Source organism: Anomalospiza imberbis, chromosome 1, assembly GCF_031753505.1.
Source record: "Anomalospiza imberbis isolate Cuckoo-Finch-1a 21T00152 chromosome 1, ASM3175350v1, whole genome shotgun sequence".
NCBI lineage: Eukaryota > Metazoa > Chordata > Aves > Passeriformes > Viduidae > Anomalospiza > Anomalospiza imberbis.
The window spans coordinates 104,950,802-104,974,774 of record NC_089681.1 but is presented as its reverse complement, the minus strand read 5'-3'; the positions used below and the strand labels follow the sequence as shown (position 1 = coordinate 104,974,774).

Sequence of the window (23,973 nt, the reverse complement as noted above, 5' to 3'; positions counted from 1 at the left end):
GAGGAAAAGAAGTTAAAAGCTGTTGCAGCATTGCAGCGTATGGTACAGCAAAAACCTGCAGACTTTCCATTCTGGGAGCCGATCGTTGGGTGAAGGCTGGAGGCAAGAGTTGAGATGACGGTGGAGAGAATAATGACAGTGACGGATGGTGCAAGCACTGGGAAGCAGTTAATGAATTTCATCATCACATTGGATTCAGTGGTGAGCAGACTCTTGTCAGTGTCTGGGGAAATCTTCTGCTTACAGTAGCTGCTTTTGCTCCCTACCTCCCTCCTCCTTCCAGTTAAAGCCTCTGCCCTGCCAAGTGGGTTTCACAGGCATGCAGTTTGATAACAACGTCCTTTAGTTAAGAATGTCTATTCCAGTATTAAAAATGTAAAAAAAGTCCTCAGGAGGGTGCTTCTTAGTGGCAGTCTTTGCCTTAAGCAAGGCCAATGGCCTGCAATTACAAGTTAATTAAAGCAATGTGGATTTGGATGAGCAATGGGGAATATGGGAATGGGGAAGGAAGGGATGCAGGGAACAGGGAGGAATGCAAGTGTTTCTACATCCCTCTCTAAAGCCAAAATACAAGGTGCAAAAGTGGGTTTCTTTTTTTCCTCACACTCTTCTTTTTTTTTTTTTTTTTTAATATCTCTTCAGCTATAATGTATTTCCAGTTTCAGAGCAAGTTTCAGTGACTGCCTCAGTTACAGTCATAAACAAAGTCATAGTTGCTGGGCTCCTTTGGGATAGGTGGGGGAGCATCTGGGATTTGTATATTTTCCAAGTCAAGGAGGCGTAGCTTTATCTCCATGCTGAGCAGCGTGTCTAGGTCGTTCCGTGTTAGGTCACTCAACATATCCTTTCCAAGGAGGGCGTTCAAACCATCGGTCCATACACAATACTGCACAGAAAAAGGATAAAAACTCTCATTAATAGACTTTTCATAAACAAACTCCTTGTCTGGTCTGGTCCTCTACAGTTACTGCTCCCATGAGGACTTACAAAGAGACCTAAAATTAGGTTGATGCATTTTATCAGCTCCGATCTTGAAGAAGGCTTTCACTGAGCTGCTCAGAAAACGGAAAAACATTCCATAAAATGGGACAAAATGACAGTGTTTAGTTGTTTGACAATTTGGCATCTCCTCCAAACTTCTTGGTGAATGTTCTTCTGCAATTATTGGAGAAGGAAACAATAACTTAGGACAATGAACCTCTGGAGAAATCTCCTTCACTCCTCTCATTCTACTCCCCCAGTACCTATTAAAAATGACTAAAGATTATCTTACTCTAACTAAACTTTTAATTCCAAGACAGTTAAGTTAGGTGAACTAAATCCCACCCCCAAATCCTTCTTGACTCTTAGTGTAAAAATCCTGTACTATCTGCTTTTATAATTGTTTGCTTTTCTAGACATGTAGCTGTTGCAATTGATAGTCTCACATAATTATGCCTACTTTACCACTGTTTTACACAAAATAACATATTGTGAAAACTACAGTCAGTTTATGCTATGTCCTTCATGAAAATTAAATACCAAGCTGCTGGGGTATAATACTAAATGCTGCAAATGCTGAACTGGCCTCTAAAACCTTTTCCTTACTCTTAGCTTTTTCCTTACAGGAGATGCCATCTTTTCCAACAGCTGACAGCTTGTGATAAATGTGGGCTGAATAACCATTTAAAATCAGCAACAAATTCATGGGAGATTGGTTATCTAGAGTCAACTTCTATTGAATAAGTCACTTTCATTTATTACTACCAGCCATTTATTCAACTATGAACAGAAGTACTCAAATGCTGTCATCTAAAAATAAAGATTTCAATCATGAACTTGTGTCCTAGTTTGCAGGAGAAAAATTAAATTAACCATAACTGCATTTTTATCTTACAAATACTTCTGCTGGATTTCATGCCAAAAAAATGGGTTTTAAATTTAGCTGACCATTTGCTACATGATGCCGCTGAATTTAAAGATAGCCATGGTTGACTTCATCCCACAGCAGAAATGAGGATTATTTTTAAAGAAGAGAGAGAAGCCCCCCTCTTCATGCAGAAAAAGGGCATGTTTCAAAAATAGGATGGGTTAGCACACTTCAGCATCCGAAGTGAAATCCAACCCACTTAAGTCAGTAACAAAACAGAAGAAGAGGGAGCTTTTTCACCTAGGGTGTGGGCAAGCCAAGCCACAGCTTTAATATGAGATCAGCTATATAGAAGAGACTTTAGAGCTCAGGTTGTCCTGCTGACAAGTACTAAATAAACAACTTAGCCTGCCTATTCTAGGCTGTCAAAGTGTGCCACTGAAGACTTTTAAAGCATGCAGTTTTTTTGGAGTGAATGCAGAGTATCAGGAAAAGAAAGAAGTTATTCTCGAAAAATAATTACATTTGAACAGATTATAATCTTTTGATTTACTTGAAATCTTTCTCTGGGAAAGTTTTCCCTGAATTCATTATGAAGAAAGGAACAGAAAAGCAAAAGGCTCTGCTCAGGTTACAGAAGAGCAGAGAAACTTCTCAACAGATGCAGCCCTGGATGGAAATCGTCCATCACCTGCACAGTGAGTGTGGCCAGCTCTTCCTCTGGGGAGGAATCCCAGAGAGCCAGAAAGCAGAACTGCAGTTCTCTCCTCTTCAGATATAACTCATTCAGGGCCCACAGTAATTCTGGCCACAATTCCGATGAGTGCAATGGCCTGGAAAAGGGGCTTCCTCTCTAATCTCCATATTGGCAAATGCACCTAATTAAACTCCTGCACATGTTGAGCAGAGAGACATCCTAATGAGATGGTGGAAAAACAGAGGCATTCATTCAGAAGCTTTTTTCTTTTTAATATGCAAAAGAGACTAAGAGCCACTGAAAAATTAATTTATGAGATTCATTTTCATAAAACTCCAATGAAACCTAATTATGGCCTCCCTCATCAGTTTCTCTGTCAAAAATCATGGATAAGATTAATCCACCTTTTTTGCTGTGTAGTTGAAACCAGTTATTAGTATTTAAATGAAAAACAAATACAATGGAGTGATCTCATAGTACTGAATCCTCTGGCTAGCAGTAAGCTCCAACAGATGGCTAAGGGAATTCACAAACTTAAGTGTGCTAGAATGAGGTCCAAATCTCAATGATACTGGTTCAGAAATGAAATTTTATCAAACAATTACTTTGGGAGACAAGAACTAGAAAGCTTGCACAGGTTTCATCCATCTGGATGCATCCCTGAGCAACCTGGTCTGAGCTCATTGCTGACCTGTTTTGAGCAGGAGGTTGGACTTGAAACACCTTCAGGATTCCTTGCAGCCAGAATTATCCTAAGATCCCTGTTAAATTTTTCTTTTTAGGACACACTCAACTCCCACATTTCAGCCTCACTCTACAATCACGAGGGCTGCGCAAGTACTTAAAAAAAGCCCTGCAAGTCTGACCTGAAATTGTCATGTACCAACATCATTCCTGGTGCTTCACACAAAGCTTTCAGAATCTTGAGATGTCACCACCAGATCTCCCAAACTGACAATGCTGCTAAACTATCACTTCTATTAACAAGCATCCCAACTACTTTGATGAAGAGTCACAGGCTTCACAACATACTACTTCCCTTTCCTTGTGGGTGCTTCCTCTGAATACTTGTACTTTCCACTTTAATCATAACTCACTCTTCTGCAGGCCATGGAAAAATACAGAGAATGTGAGATGTCCTTTTAAAAACTTTCATTTGAGAGCTGTCAAGTGGCAGCAGAGACTGTTGCCTCTGGCCATTTTTTTGGAACATATTAGTTTTGTTTCAAAGAAGCTGCACAATGCCAAAAAGAGACATGAAGATAAAAGGTGTGTTAACGCAATCTTGAGCAATTGGGTTAGTGCATCTCACTGCTACTGCCTGTCAGTGGGATGCAACAGCAGCTTTTCAACATTTGAACCATTAAAATCCACCCGTAGCTATAGGCTATATTTGAGATACAGTGGCTGAAAAAATTGTTGGTTTTCATGACCATTTGTGCTTCTGAGCTGAAACAGTCTAGAATTCAGTTTCTGGAGAACTTATATCATAAATCCTCAAACCTGTGTTCAGTTCAGAGGATGATGACAACCATGTGTTGCTTAGAGCTACAGTTCTAATGGCACATTTTGCCTGGGATACTACGGTCTTTTCTCTTACATGAAAACTGACCAGCAAATACTTCTCTGGAATGAACATTCGTGAAAATGACACTCAAATATTAATCCACAGAAAGATCCAAATGGGCATAACTGTATCTCCTCTCCTAAAATTAACATTTAGTTGAAGGTTTTAGTCCAGAGCAACAAATTTTGAAGTGGCATAGCTAATACACTTCACTTGTACAGCAATTTCACACACTTTTTTAACACTACAGTATAGTTCAATTTAAAGCAATCTTCTTCATCATCTTAGCACAGGGTCCTGAACTGAGACAAAATGTAATATCTAAAAATAAGTGTGCAAATGGAACACAACTCTTTTGCTTTAGAAACAAGAAAGATTTTTTTAATGTAGTGCATTCTGCTAAGCCTTTACTTGACATTTCTTTGAGAGAAACACATCCAATGATTCAACACAATTAAGGTAAATTAATCCCATCACATTCCAGAAGGCGATGATGTCTTCTATTTCCTTGTGGCTTTTACAAAGAAAAGGGAGCAGGGAAAGGGCTATCAGTCATCCTTGCTATTGGTATTTACATTGTCATTATACAAGTGAAAGCTGCTGCAAAATGCTCTCATGTGGCGATAGAATGAATACAGGGGGCCTTCTACAATCACCTATCATGAATGGTCTTAAGCAGTGTGAAAATAATAAAAAGGGGATATGCCATTCTGGAGAGCACAAGTCTTTGGCTGAAATTGAGACCCAGTTATGGTATAACCACCACTGACTATGTAAACAAAAAAAAAACCAAAAAAACACCCAAACAAACAAAACAAACAAACAACCAGAAAAACTCACCAAAAAAAAAACAAAACCAAAAAACCTAACATTGTCAAAATGAACTGAGGCTGGCAGTGATTCTTTGAAAGCTTGGTTGTACAAATTCTCAGTGTTGAAAGTTCACACAGCAAAATTCTCTAGTGTCTGAAGTACAGCAGACCACAAGAAATCAGGAAATGGTGAGCGAGGTCTGTAGAGCTTCGAGGTCTGCCCAAGCTCTCTTATTTCTCTTTCTTATGGCTCATATTTCGGGAGGACTTAAAAACACTGGTCTGTAATTTGGAGCTTCATGTACTCTGTGATGTAGGAATAAAAAGCATGTTTCTTCTGTGGCTCAGATATGCAAGAAAATTGCAGAAGGTCTTGTTCCTGTACTAATCCCTTGAATTTGTCAATTTGTTTTGAGACATGACACTGATTTAGATGGACCTATACCCTGGGCCAAGATGCCTATTCTTATGTTCTTACAAAGCCATCTGGTCCCTTAAGGCAACTAAGATAACTGCAAATAAATTTCTGTACTCTGAACATGACTTACCTCATGCTTGTCTGGAGCAATGAAATTCAACTGGCCACTTGAGTCATACAATATAGAGAAAGCAAGCTCTAGCACCTCCTGGAACGATACAAAGAAACACATATTAATGCTGCATGAGAGAGGCATCCGTACATTAAGGTCTGTCTTTCTCTCCTATCCATTATTCCCCAAAACAAGTTGAAAAATAGTTTATGGTAGTCTCCTGTCTGGCCAAAGCTGCAGCAACACCAGACCATTGCAAGAGAGAGGCACAGCAAGAATACCACCATGGCTGCTTCAGTCTAAAAAACTCACTCACCTCAGTGCTTACTGTGGCCCATTGGGTCATGAATTACTTTACCATTTGAGTTTAAATTTGAGCTAGTCAATGGTGAGGATTAAAATCTATATAATGAATAATAGTACACTTGCAAGAAACTCTTCATGAAGACTCACAGTTTTTTTCACTATGTATAGATTAAACTCACAAAGTTCTGCAAGAACTTTTGACTCCTTGTGTTAAAAATCTTGTCAAGACAATGAATATCCTGGTATATACTTATGTTTTATTCACTGCTGGAAATATATTAAATTATTCACTCACAGAAGATTTCTGTAATTTTGTTTCCATCTGAACCAGAGTTGCCAGCCTCAGTCAAGCCAAACTATGCTGGTTACCTGAAGACCCAAAGGAATTTCAGGAAAGGAAAGAGCAATCATCTTTTTGTCCCCTAAGCACTGAAGCTGGAATTGTAAAAGGTACCAAGGAGAATTCATAAAGTGCTGACCTTCTCTAAAAGTCACCTGGACTTGCATTCCCCTGAGGAAACCCAGGCAATCTGAATAAACAATGATCTTTCAGTGGCCAGCAGTGAGCATGCAAAGATGTTGTCTTATCTGCTGCCATATTATGGTTTCTCCCTGCATCACTACAAGTGCCATTACAAGGATCTCACAATTTGTACCACAATCTCGGTGGTATGGATATAGTAACTGTGGAAAAGAGACCCAGCTACATAGCAGAGTGCTGACTTGTAACTATGATCTGTATCACATGTCCTGTTCCTTTTGCCTCTTGGCTTCCTCAGCCCTGTCACACTGATGCCTTTTGCTGACTCTCAGCTGACAACAGTCCCTGTACTGCCAGCGGTGAAAGCAGAACAGCTTCCTAAATTTGCAACATTAAGTTTTAAAATGGAAGAATTGACTGTGGGGACTGCAGCATAAACATTGTTCTAGATTGCTACCCCTGAGCTCCTGGTCTGAGACAGACATAGATATTTGGATTTCTGTAAGGGCTTTTTTGGTTTTGACGTTGTATGATTAAGAGCAGAGTCTGAACCATAAAACTTGCAATCCTTATGGATAATCTTGGATAATAAGAGATCAGGCTTCTCATGGGAATGTTCTTGTTTTCCTTGAGTTTAGTTACTAGGTTTGACTTGATGAATTGCCAAGGCTACAGGAGACAAAGCTATGTTAAGTCGTCATTGTGTTAAATCTCCAAGGAGGCTGCAAGTGCAAACAGTGCTGGTGCACTCAGCAAACCAATGGTTCAGGCTCACATGGCCCTTTTGTGTTGTAGGAATGTCTCTCAGCCACACCTTATTAAGAGTGATGTCCCTCATTACAGAAACAAATCTACCTCTGCCCACATGAACCTGGCATTATCTCCTCCCACAGTGTTATAAATTACTGACAGAATACGCCAAGTAATGCCACTGAGGTTGTAGCTCTGAAAAAAGGGCTTGTGCTGCTATACTGTGATGTTTCTGAATTTAATGAAGGTCAACAATCCCACAGGCCTGAACCCTGTAATTTTTCCTTTGGGAAACTTCAATGAATATGCCTTCTTCTTCACCTCAAAGAGAGAAAAAAGGAGGAAAAAAATCTCTGCTTGGAAGAGGCATGTGTCAGGATGTCAAGGGTTTAGTAATTTCCAGTCAGGCAGAGAATGAGAAAGGACTACATTAAGGGCACCTCGCTTCTCTTTCTGGGGAAAAGCATTATTTTGGCAGCCCTGGCTACAGCTCAGCTTCTTTGCTGGCTGTCCTGGACTCTAAAGGCTTGGGAATGATGACTTCCAGGTGCCAACATCTCAGTTTGCACAGCAAACTGTCAAGGAAAATGGAAGCCAAAGGAGCTGGAGTTGCCAACTGGCCCTCCACATTGACAGTGGTCTCAGTGGTTGAGCTGGCTGATTTGTCATGGACCCCCACCTGGTTTTGTTACAGTCCCATCACTGACAAGGAGGAGCTGGCAATTCTTAAATGAGAACTGGTCAGTCTTTATCAGCCATCTGTAGTTTTCTCTTCTTTTTTCTGTTCTACTTCTTAACCTTTCTCACAGTAATTTTTCACTCAAGCTGTTTCCACTTGTTTCTCTATCCCTCTGGTGTTTTTTATTTCACATTCCCTCCAACCTGTTCCTTCCTTCTTTGTTTTGCTTTCCTTCTTCTGCACCTCAAGCTGCTGAACTCACTACCTTGGTACTCCTAGCTCCTTCCACGTGTTAGACCTCTGCCCTTCCCCAAATGCTTCTCAAAGGTAACAGCACTGGGACCCACAGTGTGCCTCTCTTCCGAGCTGTGCTGAAAACAGAGAACAAGAAATGACAACGGCAGGCCAATACTTCCCACTCCTTGGATTCACCTCTGTGGGGAAGCTGTCTTAGGTGGTATGAAGGGAAGGTTGCTCTCCCATGCCCAGAGGTTCTCTCTCCCCCAGTCTCCACTGGTCCCCAACACAGGCCAGAAGCAAGCTATTTTTCATGAACAGGCATTTTGGGTGCCTATGGGGAAGTGATCCCATGCTACTTTTTGCTTTCTCTGTCTTAAACACCCTCAAACCACCCATGTCTTTACTGAAGGCTGAGGTCTGGCCATGTTGAGCTTGCTTGCCAGTCAGAAGATCTGTCCCAAAGAACTCTTTAGACAGGCAGCAGTGGGAAACGGAGGAGAGGAGAGGAGAGGAGAGGAGAGGAGAGGAGAGGAGAGGAGAGGAGAGGAGAGGAGAGGAGAGGAGAGGAGAGGAGAGGAGAGGAGAGGAGAGGAGAGGAGAGGAGAGGAGAGGAGAGGAGAGGAGAGGAGAGGAGAGGAGAGGAGAGGAGAGGAGAGGAGAGGAGAGGAGAGGAGAGGAGAGGAGAGGAGAGGAGAGGAGAGGAGAGGAGAGGAGAGGAGAGGAGAGGAGAAGAGAGGAGAAGAGAGGAGAAGAGAGGAGAAGAGAGGAGAAGAGAGGAGAAGAGAGGAGAAGAGAGGAGAAGAGAGGAGAAGAGAGGAGAAGAGAGGAGAAGAGGAGCTTCATTCATCAGGGATGAACCATTTTAGCTGACTAAAAAGGCACAAAGCCTGAAACCTGCCACATCAGCAGATAAAGGGTGACAGGCAAACACTTCAAAATATCTGGCTATGTTTTTTTTCCTAATTCTTCTGTCATGCTTTATTTTGAAGGCTGCAAAATCTGATGTATTTCATTTCCTTGAAAATCATTGGTACTACTTGGGAGACAGAAATAAGGATTTAAAAATTAAACCTAATTTAAAAACACAAGCAAGACAAACAACAATGGATTCAGATCTGGTCCTGTCACATCTTTCCAGCTTCATATGCATATAAATTCCAATTCAGTTTAACCCTTATTTCTTTCTAAATTGTCCTGCTGAAAGAACAATAGCCATTTGCTGGCAAATGAAGAGATGCTGAAGCATTTGTTATGGACATTTTGCCAATTCCAGCTATGTTCATAGCATGGCATTCTGCCATTCAATTTTCTTTTCTGCCAATTAATAAAATTGAGGTGGACGTTATATATGTACAAAGAAAGCTCAGAATGAAAAGACCTCTTAAAAATATATTACTGATTGTGAAATTTCAGAAAGTGAAAGGTTTTATACACCAAACTCAGCTGAATTGCATTCTGTGTCTGCCTTTTTATAAATTTTAATTGCCTAACCCATATATAACTTGATATGCTGCAAACAACATGTTATTCCTATGTCAGTTAAATAGTTGCAATATTGTGCCAGACAGTTTGATTGGGGTGACAGATTAATTCAAAAATTCTGACGTGCTTCTCAGGGGAAGAAATAAGGAAATGAGGAAATAAAAAAATAACCCAAACCCACCAAACCAAAACCCCTGCACCACATCAGAAACAATAAAACCATCAAAATTGCCATTGTCTGGGTCACAAATAGAATGCCTCCAGCCAGGGATGCAGCCATGCTACCTATGAATTCCAGATCTTCACATTCTCAGCCAGAAATTTTATACCAGTCCAAAGCAATTTTACCTACGGAAATGGGGCAATGCTGAGAGCTGAGGACAAACTGATCTGCAGCAATTCTATTTAGCATTAAATACTATCTAGACATTACTGCGCCATAATGATGACACATTTCCATCACTGCCACCCACTGCTTTCCATCTTTCCCTTTTGTGTGGACATATGAGTGCTAAGGCAAGGAAGAACTAAAAATATTTTATATGCATCATATAAATGTCCCAGCCAAATGTGTTGATGGTTCAGCTGTAACATGAGGTAGGAGTTATACGTAATCTATTGTACTCATGTGTGTGTGTTTGTGTCCTGATTCAGAAAATCAACAAGGAAAAATACTCCTAGGATTTTTTTTTTCCTCACTTGACTTTTTCCTTTCCTATCATGTAAAGCCTATGTTGAAAGGAGGGCAACTTCTCTATAAGAAAACAAATGCAAAAAATACTCAGGATGCTTTGCCCATCTGTGCACAGTTAAGGAAAGAGAAGTTGAAGCTGTGAAGGTTCAGCTAGTCGTGTGATGTAGCTTTGACAGGACCTTCTCAATTTTTATGGCTCCCTTCAGAATGGCTTTTTCAATTTTATCTAAAGTGTTGAAGCAGGAACTCTTAACTTCACTATTTTGGCCATCAAAATCTCCTGGTCTGATCCAAAATTTTCTCAGTTTCAGGTAATTAGAAATTCTGATTCGAAAGCTGTGATCTGGCTCCCAGACCTCTCAGAGTGCTCTTCTAGGTCAGACTGAACACCATTAGAGTCTCATTGCTTCTTGTAAGGTAAGAGAGACAACCCGATAGAAAATTTATTAACATACCTCATAGAATATGGTATTCACCCCTAACAATGCCAGATATTGCTAGTAACTATTTCTTCTTGATGTGGTGACAATTCTTACTAACAGAAACTCTGCAAGATTCTGGCACTGCACAATTTTAGTACTACTGTCAGCTTACAGTTCTTGCTCTGAAACTCTGAAAGGTAGTATAAATCTAATTTAAGCTGAATATTGTCTCCTACACATTTTTCCCAAATGAAGTGCTAAGCACGTCCTTATACGCCTCCTTAATTGACCAGGATTTAACTTACAGCCTTTTGTTGGCAGTGGTTTTTCTACCTGACTGGACCAGCAGGTATCATCGGCTGGACATTAATTGCAATTTTGGCATGTTTTCACTGAATGTGGGTTCATCAGAAAACACAGCTGGAACAAAATAGTTATTTATCAGACACAATATAGGAGTAGGCACCAACAGCCATTGCTGCTTTGCTTTAGAGATAGAAAACATCACTACTAAAGACAATTCCAGTTGTGCCCTGGGTGTATCTCAATGCACAGCTGCCATAAAATATGAGTAAAGAAGGCTAAGCTGTCCCAATAACTTAACTCAAATGGTCTGAGGTCAAAACAAAGGGTATACATACATGGAAATATTGCAGGCTGGAAAGAAAAATACCTGTATTATTTCAGGGAAGGTCAATTTGACAAGCTTTGTATTCTGCACAGTATGTATTCATAACAATTTGAGAACCATACCTTGTTTTGTTTAAGAGCTCCTTTCTCCTTCATATGTGGGCAGTCTTTCCCAGTCACAACAGCTTTTATATCTGCCACTGGCACTGCATTAAAAAGAAAATCAAACCCCAGAAAATTAGCTAGAAGCAAGGTATGTAAAAGCTACAGAGTCTAAAAAGAAGCATGTGTTAAAATTGCCATGTCCTTTGCCATTTCCAGCCTTTTGTAAGAAAGAAAACTGGAAGAAAATAACTAACACAGGAACCAGTGAATCTTGACAAAATTTCAGGCATCCAGATAAAAGTCTGAAAATGCTTTTTCTTGCCTGTTTAGACTACCTTGGGTAAGAGTGTTTCATATAAACGCGTACCTGTGCCTGGACAGTGCGTGTACTCATGGATCTCAAAACCATATAGTTTTCTTCCTTGTTAGTGTAATGTGCCTGCTCTGTTGTTGCTCTTTCCTGGCATCCAGGTAAAGTCTCTGCTGGAGAGAGGATGATGGGCAAGTTGGACCCTTCACTCAGTGCTGTTTTCCTTCTTTTAAAAGCCTGTAGGAATTTTTTTAAAAATAGTTTTCTATTTCAGTCCCATCAGCAGTTTAGTTGCTTTCTGGTACTAGCAGGAACAAGGCATACTAAGGCTTATAACAAGCCATTCCAATTGCTTCAAAATGTGAAGTGATCAGAAATGACTGGAGGTAAAGAAAGGTAAGAAAAAAATATTGGAATCTGATGCCACTCAGAGTCACAGAGTGAGGTCACTAAAGTGTAAAGCTAAATTTCTCTGAGTTTCAAGCGGAAGTCAATTTTCCAAAGGTAATTACATTATGAAGAATCTATATGCTCTACAATACAATATGGTCCCTGAGTGACAATTTTTACGATCTATAAATAATCCATTATCCTTGTGGCTGCAGAAAAGTATCTTATATATAGAACAGGATAGTAATATGAAAACCTGTAACTGCCCAGTTCTTTAGAAACTCTAATGGAAATAGTGAAGAGAAGAAATGCATTTACTCTTCTACTGGGCCCAACAGCACCATATATTTTATGACAGATTACCTCAGCCCTACACCAAATGGATGGCATAGGATGTAAAACACATTCTTAAAGTACTTGCTTTGCATGGAAAACTGGAATGAAAGAAATAATTTGACTCCTCACTACTCAATTTCTGCCTTTGGTCTCAGAATTTTTATGCTGTGGGTCTGCTGACTTTTTATGTCTCTGACAGTCCCTCTTTGAAGAAGAGACACTGTTTTTGAGAGGTGAGAGTGAGCTAGAATAAACTGGGAAATTAAGGAGCTATTTGACTGCAACTATGGTAGAAAGGTCTTCTTAAGAAAAGAGTTCCTGCGATTTTTAGAAAAAAGCCCAGGAAAACAATTTCTCTGTTTGCATAAGTTAAGGTTTTCTGAGGTCAGAGCTCTCAACCAAGAAGGCTTTTCTCCAGGTTTCATACACTTGATCTGTGTGATCTGGAATACAGTTACTATGGAAGATCACAGACTGATGTGACATCCTATTCTTTATTTATCTGGAATTTGGCTTATACCTTGCTTTAGAAAAATAGAATCAAAGACTTCAGGAGGTAACAGAAGTTGACTACAAGTTGCTGGAGGGCGTAAGCACAGATGTGATGTGCTCACAATGGATAAAGCCTTGAGAAGGAGGGCAGCTGTTTTCTGTCCCAGCTGGAGTCTGCATGGCTTGTTAACTCTGCCAGCCTGAAGAGAGGGGTGACACTCATAGAAGTGAAAAGGTTAAAAACCCACACATGGTTTTTTTTTGGGAATGAGACTAATTATTCAGACTTGGCAAGGAGTACACAAAATGCTTGATGCTGCTTCTCTTGATTCTGTTTTCTTACCCACCTATTCTCTTTATCTATGGATCTGGCTCCAAATGCTGAGAAGTTATCATCATATTCAAACTTCAAGAATTCAAAAATCAATAATCTGTCCAGAGAAAACCAGAATATTTATGAAAAGTATTCTGTAAAATGCCCAAGCCAGTTTGATCTGATATGTTTCAAACAATAGTGCCACTTTATAATCTTGTGACTTGCAATATTCTCAACTTTGTTTAATGAAAGTCCATCTAACATGGGTAAATCTTGTCTCTTTCATAACCTGAAAACCTGAAATATTGATGAAATAACCACCTCTTTCTGGAACTGCATTGGTATCTGCTATGCTAGCAGCCATGCTGAGACAACCGTGTGGGTCTGGCCCAATGGTTTCTAAAGCAGGAGCCTTCATGGGATCCATGCCACCATGGGATCCTGACATTCCTGAGTAGGTTCAAGAGGGCACAGAAAATGCAAGTGCCAGATGACGCTCACAGTCAGGGTCAGGGGTTTGTGCATGGAAGCGTGCTCCAAGCAAACAAATCTGGGAACTGCTGCTCTTGTAACTGTGCCTGCAGATCAAGTGTGACTTTCATTCTTCTGTCACTCTGACACTATAATATTCTATGGCTATTTCTCTAAGCCTTGTCCACAAAAAAGCAATGTGAAGCCCTGTCCTACATTCTGCCAAGACTGCAGTAAGACTGTGGAACATCCTTGAGGCAATCTGTAAGGCAAGGAAAACAAGAAAATGTGACTGCAAACTGTCAGGGTTCCAGCATCACACAGGCTTTTCTTCTTTCCCTCTCAGACTGCATCTGGGAGCACTTGGACATTTTAAAAGGCACTGCCTGGAGACAGGTTAGGGGAGGAAATTTCACATCATTCCCCAATTTTCAGGCTGGAAAAATTTCAAACTTCTGAAAAATTAATCTTTCTGCCATTCCATTAAAGAAGTGGAACTACGAGCTGAAATACCTGTATAAGCATGTCTAATTTGATAATGCCAAGGATTTTCAGAAAAGAACAAAAATAAATTATTCCTTATTCAATGATGGATTTCTTGAAGTCACCTCCCAGTGACAGAACTATAGTCATTATTTCCACTATCATAAAAAATCTTCCCTGGATTGCAGGTTAAACCCCTACAACTTGTGTTGAAGAACAAAGGAGAAATCATTAGAGTGTGATGGTTCTGAAGAGCTCCAAAATTACATTTAACCATAGGAAAAATCCCAATAAATCCCCTGATAGGAGCTGCCACAGAGACGTGTCCTCTCCCATTTGGCTACACAGAAAGAGTGAGGTCCTCTCAATGCTCTTCACAGTGACCTGTCACCTTTAAGTCCACTCCTCACAATAACTAATAAGACCTCTGCACTTATCCTCCTCCAGTCACGAGACTGCCTATTTCCATGGACAGGCAGTGCTTCTGAATATGCCCAAGTATTTTTATTTGACATCCGCAGTTAGATGAGCAATGAAAATAAACTGTGTTCCTCCCTAGGAAATACATGATGTTTCCAAGCTGAATGAAATTATAAACTCATTGAAAAGTTTAATGCAGTCCCCACACATACTTGCCAAACCCAGGAGAGTGGTGTTTGAATGCAGGAGGAAATGTACCCTGCTCTTTATCTTCATAAAGAGAGCTGTGCATAATGTCCCATGTTAAGAGAAACCTGCTATAGGTTATAAAGAAGAACTAGCATAAAAGAAGCAGAAGTCACAAAATTTGTGCATGACTTACACTTATCTTGCAAGGAATCATGAGGGACTTCTCCCTGTGGACTTTCTTCCAAGTCTCCGTAGTGCAAGACCTTGTGATTAGGTGAAAGTCGACAATACCAAAATTTGTCTGTTGAAATAAACACATTAAGCAAGGTCACTGACATGTATTCATCAGCCTTACCAACAGCAGAGGAGAAAGCTTACTCAAACAAGGTGCTACAGGGAAAGGCTGTCTTTTCTTTCAGAAGAAGAAATGTGTGGGGTATATATATAAGAAGGGTAGGGACTTTGCTTAGTAATTTTACTTGATTAAATGAAGCTGGCATTAATCTACAGGGGTTTTGTTATTGACATAGTCACTGGCTCAAAAAAAAAAAAAAATACTACCGAGAAAGAATTTACTTAATTTTACCAGATATTATATACCCTCATGGCCAGAAGACTGGCAATGTAACTACTTTGTGTGGATAACTCTAATTTACCCATAAAAGATTCATTTTTAGCACCCACTTTGTGAAAATCAAGCCCTACCAGCTGTCTTGTGTGGGACACCCAAAAACTGATAAATTTGAAATATCCCATACTTTATGAAAAATATGACTCATGTCTTTTTTTATAGACATGGGAGAACACCCCCATATTTATGGAGACACTGGACCTAATAAACATGCAAGGACTTAAAAAGCAGACATTAAGTCTCTTGTCGTGCAGATAACTCAGTGCTTTGCATGGTCACAAATGTATGTGTGACCATGCAGTTCACACCCCAGTTTGCATTTTAGTCTTTCCTAAGAGACGTACATTTACATCTCCTGACAACTTGTGCTTTGCAGGACATAATTCCCCCTAACAACATTTGTTAAAATCTGCTCCTGTGAAGAACATCACCTTTGCAGAGCCAGTCCACCACACTGCCTAGCGTGCAAGCATGGTGCTTGCCAATTCCCTTTCTGAAGTGGCAAGAAAGAGGTTATCCTTCCTTGTCAGAGCATGTTCCATCTAATAAATAGATCACATAATGTTAAGCTGTCAAAAATACAATCTTGTTACATCCAAACTAAATCTCCAAAAGCTCAGAGCAAGGCTGGATGTTAAAATGCCAGTGGAGGGGGGCAGAGGGCTTCTGTGGCTCTGTGCTTCTCTCGTACTGGCAGCGCTGCTGTGCCAAGCAGCAGCCTGAGGAACAATTTAGAGGAAATGTTAGCACTGACACAGCCCTGCGGTGTTGCAGTCGCTGGGAGCCTCCTTTTGGATAAAACATTGGAGGAGCAGTAGAACCAGCTTATGTGAGCTCATTTGGGGTGTTAGCAGAGGAAAGGCTTCTTGGCTCTCTGAGTAAAGCACTGGCCTCATGGAGCCAGCTGTGTCCTGAAGGACACTCCAGGCCCCTGGCAAGTCATTTAAAATACAATGCAGTAAAACACAGGCAACGAAATGATAAAAATGGACTTTCACATGCCCTTTTAAATATATTGTCCCAGTGGATAAAAAGGTTTGGTGGAAAAACCCTACACCCTTCTAACTACTTTCTGAGTGTACAGCCCCTTCTACAGAAAGGTTTCAAAAAACCTTACAAACCTCTGGCAAAGGCTCAAAATGGCCATGGGAGAGATTCTGGCTATCAACTTCACAGGCATGCACAACACTGAAAGATTGATGGTAGAGAGCCTGAGATTATGCTCCTGTGATGCATACAAGAAGAGCGGCTGAAATATAAGCATCCCTGGACTATAAGCAGCAGAACATACAATATGGCACAGTATTAGATTGAAAAGACCCCACCTGCAAAACTTTTGCAGGGAATTGAAACTAGAGCAAGTAGGAGCCCTCATTCAATAGACTGTCATCTGAAGAGCACATAAACAAACAACTTATTAGGCAGTTTGTGTATCTCAGAAGGATGTATGTGAAAATTTTCTAGATTCATACCTTTTACAGGGAACTCTACCAGAACCTTAGCAAAGCCTGATGTTTAAAGAATATACACCATTGAATCTGATGGTTGACCACTATGCCTGAAGAAAGGCCTCCAGTAACTGCAGCAGGAGGCTTTCACAGCTAGCTTTAAATGCAACCTCGTTGTTTATTGGGCTGTACAAAGTAATACAACTTTCCAACTCTAAAATTAAACCAGTAATTTTTTTCATAGTAGAAATGGACATGGTTTCATTACCTTCTCAGTGACCTGGGCAAAAAGATGTTCTAACTGAAAAAAAAAAAATTACCATGAATTCCCTTCAATTTATCACACATGGGGCTGGTGTTAGCAAGGGTTTCGTTCTTCTATCTCCTAGGGGCTAGTATTTTGGTAACCTTGGCTCTTTCAATGCCATGCTTCAATAATAAAAGAGGGGAACACCCCTCCATGAAAATATTTTGTTTTGGGAAGGGGTGGCTTAAGGGGAAGAAACCCAAGCTCTGAATATTTGAGGAGCCTTTTCAGCAATTCCCCATAACCCAAGGTTAATGAAAAACTAATGGCCACAGACTGTAGCTTGAAGCATGTCCAGCACAATGCTCCTGTGGGCTCACTAATAACTCTGCTGTGCCACAGCCTTACTGTCAAGGGGAAAGCCCTTAAATGAAAGCTACAAATGGAACTAACAAGGTTTCCTCAACCACAGCCACTAAATGACTGCACCAGCCAGGCTGAGGAGGGTGACAGCATGTTGCTAGGAGAAGGGACCCTTGTTTCTACAGCCACCTCAGCCTTACCCATCCCAGTTTTCGCTTCAGCTGTACATGATGCTACAAACATTGTATCAGAAAATATCCCACTCACATGAGATTTCAGTACCTTGGAGGGGAACAGTTTGAAACTGGATGCAACTATTTTACTGTAGTGCAAGTGCTGAACACAACTATATTGGAAAAGTAATGTATAGAATGATCCTGCAGCCAAAACAAAAATGATATTAAATTGCTTCCACTGAGAAAAAGAGTGAAGAAGTCTGAATTGTAGAACAGCACATGGGAAGTAGCCAGCATTTACTTTGAGCTCTAAATTGATAAAAAAAAAGCAGAAGAAAAAGCTCTTTTCTACTATGACTCAAAGGTGGTGTTTATAAAACAAAGAAAAACTACTATCCAAACCCTCCAAAACTCTCAAACCAAAGCCTGCAGAGCTGAAGTGTTACGAAAGGCTTTAAAGTTCAGACAGACCTTCCCTATTAGTCCCCTATTAGCACTCCACATCTGGCAGATCCATATGCATGTGCCCAGCTGGAACAGGGCAACTGTGTGTTCAGGAAGGAATGGGGTTTCTTTTGGTTTTAGGCCCAGGCATAAGAATTTTCCCCAAAGACTAGGTCCCTTCTGTGGCCTGTTTTGTATCCAGTGTTACTACACCTACCTCCTGCTCAGAACAAGAAGCTGTAGGGAGGAGAGTCACTAACCACAGTCTTTAGAGATGATGTGGACTTGATATTTCATCACAATTTTCAGACACTACATTATTTACACTTCCCAGCAACTCCTTATGTCTTTCAGCTCACTGACCACTGATGCAATCACATTAGGGTGCTAGAAATTCTGTTTTGAGAAACAGAATTATTCATTCTGGCTTTTAATCTGAAAAGTTTTCAAGGATATTGTTCTGATTTTTCAGATATTTGCTAAAGCAGCCAGCTATATCACAGCATATTGTTGAAGATTATAGATGAGGTTAAAAAAAACCCCAAATAACAAAATCACCTACAATTTGGCTACAAAAGTAATATTCAAAATTGTGAACAAATAGCAGAGCACAGAACATTTTGCTGATGGGCTACAGAGTGCCTGACCATTCACACAGTGTGTTTCCAAGTGCATTAATGGCCAATGACTCATATGCCTCTAACAATACTATTCCAGGTAAAGGACTGCTGTGGTTAGTACAGAAGTGCTCTATTGTTAGAATCTGGGGAGAAAATAGCTCAGATATGCATGAACAGAAGTCTGAGAATATGGTTTTTTTCCAAAATACGTTCAAGGTTACTAGTTTTTTGTTCAAAGAAAAACATCTTCACAGATTTAGCAAGAGGAACCTGCTTTTAAATATATGTGTAAAAACATGTATTTTTGTAGATTTTGTATCTATATGTGCAACTAGGTATGCATTTTTTTTCTTTTACTTTTTTCTCTCTCTATTAAAATTGCATTGACATTTTCACTCCAACTCAACTGCCTAGGTCAAGCCAGGAAGCTCTCCCAATAACTGGCAAATAACTTACCCCTGGCATTATTGGAGACATATTTGGTTAACTGGCTTGTATCCGTGAATCTCGTGCTCACAGAATATTAGGTTTTTTGTGGGACTATGGAGACTAGGATGAAGTAACAGTAGAAAAGAGCTTGGCAGAAAAAAGTCAAAGTGTGTGTGGCTCAGAACTGTGAGTTGCTTATCCTAGCAAGAGATGGAAAACCTGTCTTCTCTTGATTTTTTGTTTCTAGTTAAGGTTTCTGTTTCCAGGTTACTTTCATGGCGCCTTGTGTTTTTAATTTAATGGTGTGTATCACCAGGGTTTCCCTTGCTTCCAAAAATTACTGTTTGAGAAACCTCATGTTGACTGCAAAACCACTTCAATAACATACAATTTCTCTACAATCTTTATAAAGGTAAAAAGGGAATTTATTTTCAGGAGTGCACCCAGCACCATATACTACAAATGTACTGGATGACACCATTAGAAGTATCTATTATCCTCAATAAAATGCCTTTATCTGCTACTTAGCTCTACTGGAAATAATAACTACTGGGAGTGTAGAGTGCTTGGCAGGTTTTTGCTTTACTCTTCTCCCTTTTCTTTTAGGAATTATCTAAGGAAGGAGAAAGCTGAAGAGATCTATCTTTCAGCAGATGTTCGTTGCCCAGAAATAAAGTGGGGATTTGCCAAGCATGGTGATCTGCTGTTGAACAGTGATCAGAAGGATAGGTTAGATTTTGCTGTTTCATTTCCAAATGATTAAAATACTTCACAAAAACCCAGGAGTTACTGCTGCAGTTCTCCTATGAAAACCTTGCAAGGGAAAGACCATGTATTTTTTGGAAGTGCTAACGTTCCTACTGGGACAACAATGATATTTCTGAATTTCAGCTACAGAGAGATCCTGCTATGATAATCCTGTGCTGAAACACAAAAAGCTCAGATCTGAATATAGATACCTCATGGCTTAATCTTCAGCATCCCCCCAGTGAATCACCTGTTGGATTGGAGGCTTTCCAATGATAAGTATGTATGAAAGTGTTTAATCTCTTTTCAAAAGGTCATAAGAGGCTGTAAACTCCCTTCTCATTTTTTTGTAAGTCAATTTTTTCAACTTACTGTGACTAACCATGTGTGTCCTACCACATGTTAAAACAACAATCTTAATAGAAGTTTGCTCTGGAGTCTTTATAATGGGCTAAGGCCTGTTAATTATCTTTAAATGGGCAATTTAATGTTTTGAGCTTCTGTGTAGGGCACGTTCAGGTTCTTCTTGTACAATCTGCAGATTCGTGACATTTGTTCCAGGATTGTGTTAAGGGAAGAAAAGAATCATAGGAAAGGCAAAAAAAGCATATACATACTTTAGTATAACTCCTACCTGGTCATGCTACTCTTACAAGTAGATTGCCACATAACAGGCAAATTGTGATGCCTCAGAGCAGTACTGATTTCTCTTTCAGCTCCATGTCAACCTGGATGGACCATGGCCCTTTTAGAGCCTTGGTAATGCTCCATAACAAGTGGATTCAGTTGGAGCACCAGGCAGGTGACAAGGACTCCTGAACCCCCTGAGGTTGCATTGGGCACTTGTACAGGGAGGTGGGTTGCAAGAGAGGAGATGGGGATGTGAGACAAAGCTAACAGAAGACACACTCAGAATCTGGGACCTCTACTGTTTTTATCAGGACATTCAGAGGAATTATCTGAAAGACTGACTGTCATAACGTTTAGTATCATTAGCTAAACCTTGGATCCTTCATTCATTTTACTTCATCTACTAATTCTTGACATCACAACGGCCCTGGTTTTACTGTTTGTGCTGCTTTGGGAAACAGGAGACCCTGAAGGATAAATGCTTATTGCAAGAGAGCTTCTTCTACTCCCTGTGATCTGCCAGTATTTGTTATTTGGACTGTGCCAGGCACTGTACATACCTAAAAAAGGATCCCAGTTGAATGGCTTACAAGCCAAGCATGCTTCATTAAATCGCACTGTGTTAGGTCACAGAACCACAGAGTATGATGAGTTATTGGAAGAGATCCATAAGGATCATTGAGTCCATCTCCTGACCCTGCACAGGACCATCTCCAAATGTCACAACCATGTGCCTGAGAGCACTGTCCAAATGCTTCTTGAAGCTGTGACCGCTTCCCTGGAGAGCCTGTTCCAGTCAGTTCCTGATCACACTCCACGTGAAAAACCTTTTTCTAATATCCAATGTAAACCTCCTCTGAACTCAGCTTCAGGCCGTTCCCTCAGGTCCTGTCACTGGGCACCACAGAGAAGAGATCAGTGTCTGCCCCATCTCTTATCCTCTTGAGGAAGTTGCAGACTGCAATGAGGTCTCCCCTCAGTCTCCTCCAGGCTGAACAGAACAAGTGACCTCAGCCACTCCCCATATGGCTTCACCTCAAGGCCCTTCGCTATCTTTGTTGCCTTCCTTTGGATGCTTTCTAACAGCTTAATAACTTTTTTTTATATTGTGGTGCCCCAAACTAAACACAGGACTCAAGGTGAGGCTGTCCCAGCTTAGAGCAGAGTGGGACAATCCCCTCCCTTGCCCGGCTGCCAATGCTGTGCCTCATGCACCCCAGGACAGGGTCGGCTGTACTGAATTTAGTCCTAGTGGCCTCATGCATCATCATCCTCTAAATGGTTTTGTGTCTACTACCTCCCTCACAAATGGTATTTTACCCTTCTGCTTCAGGGAATACAGAAGTCTATCATAAAGCATACACAACTCTCCAAGGGCATGTGGAAACATGACCTCCTAAATGGGCTTCCATCTGAGAAAAACAATCTATTTCAGTGAAGATAATGTTCTTTGAGGCATGGTTGTGTGTTTTATTTCTTTCCAAAGAATCATGAATTATTTCTGGTCCTGTATAAATATGACATCAAAGCAATTAATCTCGTGGCCTATAGAATTCACTCCAACGCATGATAGGAAGAAACCCTCTCAACTGAGGACGAGAAGATTACATTGATTTTTTAAAAAAATAATTATTTTTTAGCTTCAACTCTACTGTTCAAAGTTGAATGAATTTATACTCCCTAAGGCTTTTGATCCTATAAATCATAAACTAACAACAATTTAAATAAAATAAACAACCTATCTTCCTCTTGGAGATCAGCCAAAAGAAGAATATTTGCTACAAATCCTGCTCCGTCCCTTGAATTTGAGTCGTTTGGATTAGGCTGTGAGAGGAATAAAATAAACAACTCTCACTACTGGTAGCCAGACAAACTGCATATTACTTTACTTACTTTTACTTCATGAGTACATTGATGAAGGAGAAACATGTATCATGCCTCTCTATCCAGTCTGTTCAGAAATTCAGAGTGGAATATTGACCATCTTTCTGTGCAGTGAGCTTCATAGGTGTTTCTATGCATGACAGAGAGGTTACAAATAACCTCCCCCCATTAAGGAAAATTGCCTCCTTGTTTCTAAGGAAGGAGGCATTCCAGGGATACTTCTCTCTGTGAAGAATGCACTTTTCCCCAATAAATCTGAAGGTCTCAAATATTGATCTTTGTCAGTTCTTACTCTTAGCTTTTGTAACTTTCAAATTAGAATCCTCACAAAATGAGGGGTTTAAAGGGAAATTTTGGATATGACTTCTAATTAATCTGCTGAATTTACTCTATGTCCCCATTACATTATCTGGAGAAAGAAACTCTGAGGGAAAAGACCCATAGGGAGTTTTACTGTATAGAATGAGGAATGACTCATAGAATTGGGAAAATAATCTTCCAATATCAAACAAGTATTCATATGAAGTTACACGAATTACTGAAATAAATGCTTTCAAAAAGCATGTTTAAATACCATAATAAAATTATATGGCAATGTAAGACTAAACCAAAGGATGGGCGGTATTAGAGGGAGGGGTGCAGAATGAATTTGTTGCACACATAAAGGTGATCAAAGACCGGGAGATTAAAATTCAAGTTTCATGTGCTATTCCTGCAAAGACATTGTTTTGAGATGAACAAGAGGTCTGGACATTCAGGCAGAAATGAAAATACTAATTTCAGAATGTGAGACTGCTGCTTGAGATTTTGGCAAAGGCTGTACTTGCTCCGGATCATCTGTGTGATAAGGCTGCAACCAGTTTCAGGGAAACAGGAAACCCTGAAAATTTGTAACTTGGAGATGCGTTCAGATGCCTCCTGGTAAAAGCAGTCAAGACAGCACAACAACCAAGGATCCTGCCAATGAAAACAGTATTCCTCAGCTGAACTTACAGACCAAAGTGACGATATAAAGCCAGACTAGGGAGTCTGAGCTGTACCTTGCCGACGTCGACTGTTGAGTTTCCTAAAGCAGGTGCCCTCTACAAGTCGATTGAGACGTTGCTGTTTGATCAGTTCTAAGATCTCTGGCTGAATCTTCTCCTTTAGTTCCCTTGGGAGAGAAAGTAGGCACTTGTAAAATTCAATCAAAGACCATCCTCCTTCCTCTGAAACAGAGTCTCACAAGATGTTTCTGTAAGGCGTTTGAAGAGGACATCAGTCACAGACAAACCCAGGTCAGAATCTAGTCTGCCCCAGAAAAGAAAACCCTTTTTCTTTTAACAAAGAATGGGAGTTAGGATATCTTTGTTGTAGACATCTCCCTGCTACAACATCAGTGTATGACTCAGGCAAGTTACTTGTTTTTATATTACTTTATTCATTCTAAAAATAACACTAGCTATAATGCATCAACAAGATTTTTCCACAGCAAATAATGCTCTTTCATCATAGGAGCCCTGTGAAGCTTATTTTAGGGTCTGTCACTTTTTGTTTCAAGATCCTATGCCAGTATACTTCTCTAGCATTATTGTTTAGGGCAACACAAGAAGGCTAGAAGATTTTGAAAAACAATAAAAAGCAGGGAGCAATGTCAATGAGTGAAACTAATATTGATCAATGCTATATTCTAGTTCTTAATTTCATATAATTTAATTACTTAT

General features: G+C 40.2%; 1 protein-coding gene across 6 annotated transcripts in view; it reads right to left on the bottom strand.

Moving 5' to 3' along the window:
* Positions 1 to 608: 608 nt before the first annotated feature.
* Positions 609 to 23,973, bottom strand: part of ELMO1 (engulfment and cell motility 1) — a 300,684-nt gene continuing 277,319 nt past the window's right edge. For all 6 annotated transcript variants that reach the window (XM_068203774.1, XM_068203793.1, XM_068203781.1 and 3 more), the window contains 5 exons: positions 23,311 to 23,423; positions 14,845 to 14,952; positions 11,263 to 11,345; positions 5,474 to 5,551; positions 609 to 886 (listed from right to left, as the gene is read on the bottom strand). In XM_068203774.1, the coding sequence (XP_068059875.1) occupies positions 686 to 886; positions 5,474 to 5,551; positions 11,263 to 11,345; positions 14,845 to 14,952; positions 23,311 to 23,423 (583 nt within the window). In that variant the 3' untranslated portion in view covers positions 609 to 685. The remainder of the gene's footprint in view (positions 887 to 5,473; positions 5,552 to 11,262; positions 11,346 to 14,844; positions 14,953 to 23,310; positions 23,424 to 23,973) is intronic.